Genomic DNA, 7,913 nt, shown 5'->3' on the forward strand with positions numbered 1-7,913 from the left:
CACCCAACTCCGGGAGATGCTGGCAGTTTTGCAGTTAGTGCTGGGATGTTGAAGGAGCCGGGCCATGCAGGCCCCAAGCAGAAGCACAAAGCTTAAGGCCTATTCTTGACAAAACCCTGTGGACAAAATTTAATTCTTTATAGAGGCAATGTCCCGCCCCAGCTTCCTCCATTGTCTTAATGCACAGCAAAATAAAGAGCTGCTCCTCCCAGAGGGGTGAATGCTGTCCTGGGGGTCCATGAGGGATTTGTGTTTGTGCGAACACAGATTTTCCTTCTCTGTTTTGGAAATATGGTCTCACACTGTAAGCCAGGCTGGACTGGAACTCACTATATAGTCCAGGCTAGCCTCCAACATGAAAGCAATCTTCTCAAAAAATGCGTCATCACACTTAGCAAAGACCCTCTTTCTAGTGTACAGCTCTTAGGTTTGACAGTGGCATAGTCTTGAGCCACCCAAATCAACACACAATCTCATCCCCCAACACGGTTCTACATATCCTCTCTCCCAGGACCCTGGAAGCCAATGGTATGTGTTCTGGTGCTGGAGTGTTGTCGGGTACCCACCAGAGAAGGCGGCTCACACAAGGGTTTAAGCCAACAGAAAGTCTCTATTAGCCGGCCAGAGACTACACTAGACATTTGGGATCCCAGTGTAGCCCTGAGCCTTTCTCAGGGTGAGCTTTTAAGCACAAAAACCATATTTGAGGGCCGGGCGATGGTGGTGCACACCTTTAATCCCAGCACTTGGGAGGCAGAGGTAGGCGGATCTCTGTGAGTTCGAGACCAGCCTGGTCTACAGAGCTAGTTCCAGGACAGGCTCCAAAGCCACAGAGAAACCCTATCTCGAAAAACCAAAAAAAAAAAACCAAAAAAAAAACAAACCATATTTGAGGTTAACATACTTCAGTGTTTGCCAGAAACAGTACTGAAGACGAAAATCAAGGTGGGTACAGTGAGAGACATCCCCAGAACTATGGATCTGAGGGATTAGGTCTTTGCTTCATTTTGGAAGGTGATGCTGTCTCCATGCTGAGTTTTATTAGCTGAATGGTATTTCCATCATGGAGTCAGTTCTGCCAAGGTCTGGGGCCTGCATTAGAGGAGGAGCCAGAGAGGGCACTGGACCCCCTGGAAGTGCAGTTACAGAAGGTTGTGAGCGGCCATGTGGGTGCTGGAAATCACACCTGGTCCTCTGGAAGAGCCCCCAGTGTTTTAACTGCCAAGCCACCTTTCTGTCCTTCTGTTTCCTGTCCCCGTGGAGTTGTCTCGTGTGACCCCGAGTCTTCTTCCACCTGCTGAGACTCCTCTGCTACCGTGAGTTCACAGCTTAGTCCTTTGCCCACTCTACCGAGAGGGACATTCAGGTTGTTTTTGTATTCTGTGACTTCCACGTGAACAACTCTAACGTCTCCTTGATGGCGGAGATATGGCTCAGTTGGTAGAGGGCTCCATGGTCACAAAATCCTGGTGAGATTTCCAACACCTGTCATCCCAGCACTTAGAAGGCAAAAGAACAAGAAGTTCAAGGTCATCCTCAACTACATGACTGAAGACAACCTGAGATACAGAAGATTCTAATACATATGTGTGCATGTGTATGCATGTGTGTGCATGTCATCTAAGTATATAGGTTTGTACATATTAGTGCATACATACATGTACATGCACATGTATGCACAAATATATGTACATGTATTATTTTAAAGAACAGAGAAACATATATAAGGTTTTGTGTGAATATATATTTTCATATCCTTGTTAGAAAACCAGAAGAAACTGCTGAATTGTTACTAACCTTTGGTAAACATTTAGGTGGAAGACAGGTAGGAGGTACCAGTACCAGCCCTTTTTTCTCCCCAAATTTGAAGGATCTATGACACGCAATACAAGTTAACAAGTGACCAATGCCCTCAACTCCAATTCATCTACCAAGCTATTTGTTTTAGTTTCTAAGACAAGGTCTTTGGTAGGTCAGGTGGACTTTGAATTCCTAATCTACCTGTCTCTACCTCCCCTCCCGTGTGATGAAGTTGCCCGGGCTCAAAACTCTCCTCATCAGACAAAGGGCTAGAGAGCACACCTGAGCCTGGGTGCTGCTGGCAGCTATCTGCAGGGCTGTGGTGTCGAGGGGCCAGGCTGTGCAGGCTCAAACAGAAGCACAAAGCTGAATGCCTTTTCACTAGGAAAAGTCTCTTGCCATCCATAGGGAAAACCCCGAGGACAAGATTTTATTCTTTGTAGAAACAAAGTCCCACCCCAGCTTCCTCTCTTGTCCACATCCGCGTCAAAATAAAGAGCCGCTCCCTTCAGAGGGGTGACAGCAGTCCTGGTGACAATGGAGATAAAGAACTTGCTGGAAGTCCTCCGTCCCAAGCCCTAGAGTCAGCTGTCGTCCTCTTCCTCTGACTCTCCCTCGGAAGCAGACGCACTTTCAGGCAGCTCACAGTCCATCTGCTGGAATCTCCCCGACTCGGCATCCCACATGTATTTGATGGTCACCTTGAATTCAGCCATCTCATACCCAAAGAGCTTCTGTAACAGGAGGAGAAAGCAGAGTGAGGAGTAGCATCTGTGAACCACGTCCCAGCAGAAGGTTAATAATGACAACGGCTCTTCCCCCAGGCTGCAGACCCAGACTCACCAAGACCCGGGCCTGCTCTGGAGTCAGCACATCGCCCTCCTTGCACACCTCATAGTCAGACAGCAGGGTCACCACACCTGTTGGGGGACAGCAAGTTACTCCCAGCAGAGCTCACAAGGCCCCTGCTGCTAGCGCTTGGTGCCAGGAAGCATTTAGCCTCAGACTCTCTTCCCTGTAGCTTAGCACCCACAGGGACAGTGGCTGCCTCTTCCATGTCCTGCAAGAGATTAGTGCACAGCCCTGCCTTCTCAGGAGAAACTGGAGAAATGGCTGGTCAGAGGGGAGAGCCTGGGGGAAGGTGGTTTTGAGTGGCTTTTCGTTCTAGACTTTCTTACAATCTTCCTTTCTTCTTTCCAGACAGGGTTTCTCTCTGTAGCCCTGGGCTGTCCTGGAACTCACTCTGTAGACCAGGTTGTCCTGAAACTCAGTGATACACTTGCCTCTGCCTCCTCAGTGCTGGGATTAAAGGCTTACCCCATCACTGCCTGGCTTCTTCCTTTCTTCTTTTTCTAAAAAAATTTTTTTATGTGTAGGGGTGTTTTGCCTACATGTATGATAGTGGCACCATGTGAATACCTGCTGCCTGTGGAGGCCAGAGGGTGCTGGGAGTCAAACCCATGGCCTATGTAAAAGCAGCCACTACTCCTAACCCTGAGCCACCTCTCCAGCCACCTACCTTTCTTGAGGGCAGTGGGCAGGCCCAGCTGCCTCAGCTGTGGCTCCATGGAATGAGGGAACTGCTTCAGGGGCCCTGGATCCAGGCTCACGGTTAAAGTTGCTTTGTTCCCAGCTCGAGCAAAATCCATTTCAGTATACTTTGTGAACCACCTAAGGCAGAGAAGAGTGATGGGAAAGTTCCCAGCTGTGCCTCCATTCACAAGTCTGACCCTCCACTGAGTGCACACAATGCAGGACTTCCTGTCCTTGTCCATCTTGGCTGTGTTCTAGCACCCAAAGGGGAGGACCCTGGTCACAGAATCTGGTTCTAGTAAGAGGCTTCTAGGACCCAGCCCCAGTTCAATGTCACCATGGGACCACCCTTTCAGCTTTCCCGACCCTCAGCTTCTCCCCCCACCCCTCAGAGACACTCACCCGTTCACCTCCTCCTTTGTGCGGTTGGTAAAGAGGAGCCCAACTTCACCTCTCAACTTCTTGCTGACCTGAAAAACGACAGTGAGCACCACTGCTCCTTCACTAAGGGCCCCAGGCACTGGGGACGCCCGGTTATCATCAGAAACCTTTTCTGATTGGTACGACCCCTAGTACACAGGGCAGGAGGGCACAATAGGAACCACCCCATGAGTCTGCAGATTAAGGAGAAGACAGATTTAAGCAGAGCTTGCCTCTTCTGGACCCACCGAAGTCACCCAGCACAGGGAAGAGCAGGAGAGGAGGCAGCAGAGCTCGAGCCTCACTTAGTGAGGGCCAGTACCTACCTGATGTAGGTTGTCCTTGTATTCGTCAGATGGGCTTCGCCCCAAGGCCACCATCATCACCTTGTTTTTGCCAAAGAACATCCTATAAAGAAACGGGGCTGTGAGCCAGTGCCAGGAGTCCTGGGAGCCCAGATCAGAACAGGCTAGAGGCTTTGTTCTCCGTGTAACCCACCCACGTGTCCTCACAATTCCTGTTTCCACGTTCTTATCCAGAGAACCCGACCTTGCTCAGCTCACTGCCAACATCACAGACCACCCATCTTGTGGCTGTGGGGAGACTGACTCCAGAAACACCCACCCAAGTACTGCAACCCATCAGCTGCTGCAGCCTGCTTCGGGGTCAGTCTGTGGATACACATAATGACATTCTAGCCTACCAGGAAGCCAGACCCCAGGGGCCACTTTCCTGAAGGAACCAATCTCAAACATCTCAAGTAAACACCAAGCCCTATTGCCCAGCAGCTCAGGGAAAGCCCACCTCTAACAAAAATGATCCCCTTCAGCAAGTGACCCTAAGGGTCAGTCCTGCTGCTGGGCTCTGATGGCACAGTCCATCCCTCCTGCCTGGTGCTCCTTCCTCTTCCCACTGCCTGCTCACCGGCTGTGCTTCCAGGCATTCCGGATGTCCTTCAGCTTGTTGTTCCTCATGTTGGCCACAGAGAAGATGAAGATGTACTTGTATGTATCCACACATTTCCGAAGCTGTGGGACAATTCATGAGGCTCTGGGGGTGAAGGGGCAGCATGGGTCGAGCAACTCTGGCCGCATGCTAGAGAATCACCTACAGGCCTTTAATCTGGTCACTTACCATTGACAGGAGTGACACCAAGGTCACCCACTCCAGCAGGTGAGCAGGAACCCATACCTTATGGTCTTCCATGACCAGTGTTTTCCTTTGCCTACTTACAGTTAATCTAGAAACATCTACCCACTGTGGGAAGGCCCCTGGCTAAGTGAAAACCACAGGAGCCTCATTGTTTTGATAAACCTGGAGAGACACCTCATCTGCACTGTCTTGCTAGGCTGCTTGCTACAGCCTCTCTGCGGTGAAGCTCTACTTCCAGGAGGCTGGGCTTCCCTGGCCCTCAGTAGAGGGCTAGCAGATCAGCTGCAGAGGAATGGCCACAGTCATCACACCTGGTGATTTCCAGGCTTCTGATACTGGGCAGCATTACAAACTCACTAATAAGTTTCCATTACCCAGAGTGCAAAACAGCAATAGCACCACCCAGCCCTGGGTCACAGGGAAGCTTAGGGGATGGAGTGGAAGATTGTGCGGAAAATGCATTTGCTGATGTGGGAGGTACACAGAGCTCAACTAGGGCTGAGAACCTGGGAGCAGGATGGAAAACTGTGGCTTCTGATTTTAACACACTGCTAACAGTCCTCCTCCACGCCTACCGAGGAAATACATACTAGAAAAGTAAAGGAGCAAACACTTACCTCTTCTATCAGGTTCTGCTTCAGTTCCAAGCCTTTCTTGGCAGTTTTTGTTAAGGAAACTAAAACCAAGAAAAGGATGGTGTTGAGTGTTGAATCTGGATGCTTTAGAGATTAGCTTTGTTCTTTGGAGGTGTGGCTGAACTAAGCCAGTGTGAGGGAGGCAGCAATGGATCCTGGCATTTCTGACATTCAAGGCTGGGAGAATGCTTGCTTATCTAATACTATCTAATACTTCTGGACCCAGAGACCCCTAAGTAGACCTCCTAACACAAACCAGGTGCCCTTAGTCCCTTGGGCTGACTGCTGGATTTCCTGACTCACTGTTGCTGACAAGAGTGCTCTCAGTGGCAGCCCTCACATGCTGGCTGAGGTAGGACCCTTTCCTGCTACAGGGCATGGCGCACAGGCTATCAATGGCTAGGCTCGGCTATGGAATAATAGAAACAATTCTTTCCTTTTTTTTATTTTTTAAAGGCAGGACCTTGCTACAAGGCTGCTTGGGCCGGCCTTGAACTCAAGATACATTCCTTGCTTCTGCTTCCTAAGTGCTGGGATTACTTGCATGTACCGACTCATCTTTTTGGGACCACAGCTTTTCTAGTCTACTACATACCCACATTTCAATTTTGTGCCTGGACCTGAGAATACAACAATGCTGGGGGTGGGGTGGGGCGCACAAGAACTGCTACTGAAAAATAACCAAGGCCCTATCTGTCCCACTTCTGGAAAAGTTTCTGGCATTTGCTACATCTGACCAGGGTTCCCTCCACAAAACCAAATGACTTCATAAGAGTTCACCAGAACTTTAGTTACAAAGCCCTAGCTTTGTCCCCAGCATGTGAAATGTCTTTTATCTACCCTGCCTGCCACTCACAGTCCCTACAATGTACACACTCAACGGCAAGCACATTGAGCCAGCCATTCTCGGACTCTCCGCTGCTAGGATTTCGGTTCAGTGTGGCATTCCCCTGGTGGTGTCCGCCCTTGCTGCTTCACCTCTGTCCTCATATTCTCCAGGCTATCGAGGGAGGCAAAGTGGTCCTTTTAGAGTACAGCCACATCCAAGGCCAGATCCTTTCCCCTCAACCCTAGTTTGTCCACTTGACTGCAGCCGCATTGGCCTCTTGTCCCCCAGTATGTTAACTCCAGAGCCCTTTCTCTTCGGGGTCTGCTATGCAGAACCACCTGCTCTCAGACAACTGTACAGTCAGCTTACTTTCCTTTCCTGGGGATTTTATTTGTCGTCTTGCCACTGAGAGCTTCCCTGACCACATCATACAAAACAGTACCGTTTCCACTTTCTGCATACTCTGCTTTTACTACCAGCCAAACCATACTTAACTTGACTGGGACATAGGATACACACGTACACACACAGCCGAACTAAAGCGGTGAGTTTGATGGCGCCAGACCCTTTTTGTTCAACTATCTTGTCTCCTAACACCCACAGTTCACTAGTGCCAGTTCACTATGTGGTGGCCCAGTTTGGAATCTAGGGCGAAGGCTGAAGATGGAGAGTTCAAGGACCCGGCACTAAAAAACTAAGAAAAAAGCTGGGCGGTGGTGGTGCACGCCTTTAATCCCAGCATTCGGGAGGCAGAGGCAGGCGGATCTCTGTGAGTTCGAGGCCAGCCTGGTCTACAAGAGCTAGTTCCAGGCCAGGCACCAAAGCTACAGAGAAACCCTGTCTTGAAAAACAACTAAACAAAACACCGCACTAGCCGCCATCAGATACGCCGATGCATAACTGTAAAATTCCTACATTCTGGAGAGGATGAGGTAGGGGGAAGCCCTTGAATTTGAGACCAGCCTAGTCTACACAGCGAGTCTGAGCTACATTGCAAGATCCTGTTTCAAACACACACGCGCGCGGCAGGGGATGTAGCTCAGTGCTCAGCTGGTAGCTCAGCAAAAACTAGGCTTAGTGGTGCATGCCTGTAACCCCAAGAATCGGGAGGTAGGGTCAACAGTTTAAGACTCTCGTCGCTGGCGAGCTCGAGGTAAGCCTGGGACACAAGACGCTGTTTCGGGAGCTGCCTGTCGGTCCGGCCCAGACTCCAGATCTCCCGGTGACCTTTCTATGCCAACCCGCCACCCCGGCCGGCGGATCTCCTTGGAGAGGCCTCGGCGTCTCACCCGTGTCCCCGTTGCCCCCATAGCTGAGGTCCCCGGAGCCCACCTTTCTTGTCTCGCTTAGATTTGGGCATTGCTCTGACGACACGTGCAGCGGAAGACCGGTAGGCCCGTCAGGACCAGGGCGGCGCGGGGGCTTCTGGGACGACGCTCGGGGCTGCCCCTCGCTTGGGCCTGACCCGAACCGAGGCGGGCTGTCTCTCCCCGTTTGCACTCTGTTCTGTGCCTGGAAGGTCACTTCTCGGCCCAAGTCCCAGA

The 7,913-nt window shown here is 50.7% G+C and overlaps 1 protein-coding gene across 1 annotated transcript; it reads right to left on the reverse strand.

The window, feature by feature from the left end:
• Window positions 1-2,175: 2,175 nt before the first annotated feature.
• Mrto4 (MRT4 homolog, ribosome maturation factor) lies at window positions 2,176-7,840 on the reverse strand. The gene is made up of 8 exons (XM_075946404.1): window positions 7,702-7,840; window positions 5,523-5,581; window positions 4,678-4,781; window positions 4,080-4,161; window positions 3,736-3,803; window positions 3,320-3,471; window positions 2,644-2,720; window positions 2,176-2,534 (listed from the first exon to the last, which is right to left on the reverse strand). The coding sequence occupies exons 1-8, from the start codon at window positions 7,727-7,729 to the stop codon at window positions 2,385-2,387; spliced, it is 720 nt and encodes a 239-aa protein (XP_075802519.1). The 5' UTR covers window positions 7,730-7,840; the 3' UTR covers window positions 2,176-2,384.
• Between the last annotated feature and the right edge of the window lie 73 nt (window positions 7,841-7,913).

The sequence above is a fragment of the Microtus pennsylvanicus genome, chromosome 13 (assembly GCF_037038515.1).
Source record: "Microtus pennsylvanicus isolate mMicPen1 chromosome 13, mMicPen1.hap1, whole genome shotgun sequence".
In the NCBI taxonomy this organism is placed as follows: Eukaryota; Metazoa; Chordata; class Mammalia; order Rodentia; family Cricetidae; genus Microtus; species Microtus pennsylvanicus.

Excerpts from the sequence above, each read along its gene's own strand:
- Mrto4 (XM_075946404.1), bottom strand. The coding sequence starts at position 7,729 with ATGCCCAAATCTAAGCGAGACAAGAAAG. Across the intron at positions 3,472-3,735 it reads ACAAAGGAGGAGGTGAACGG|GTGGTTCACAAAGTATACTG; the intron begins GTGAGTGTCTCT and ends TCTCTGCCTTAG. Across the intron at positions 2,721-3,319 it reads GCCCACTGCCCTCAAGAAAG|GTGTGGTGACCCTGCTGTCT; the intron begins GTAGGTGGCTGG and ends GTCCCCCAACAG.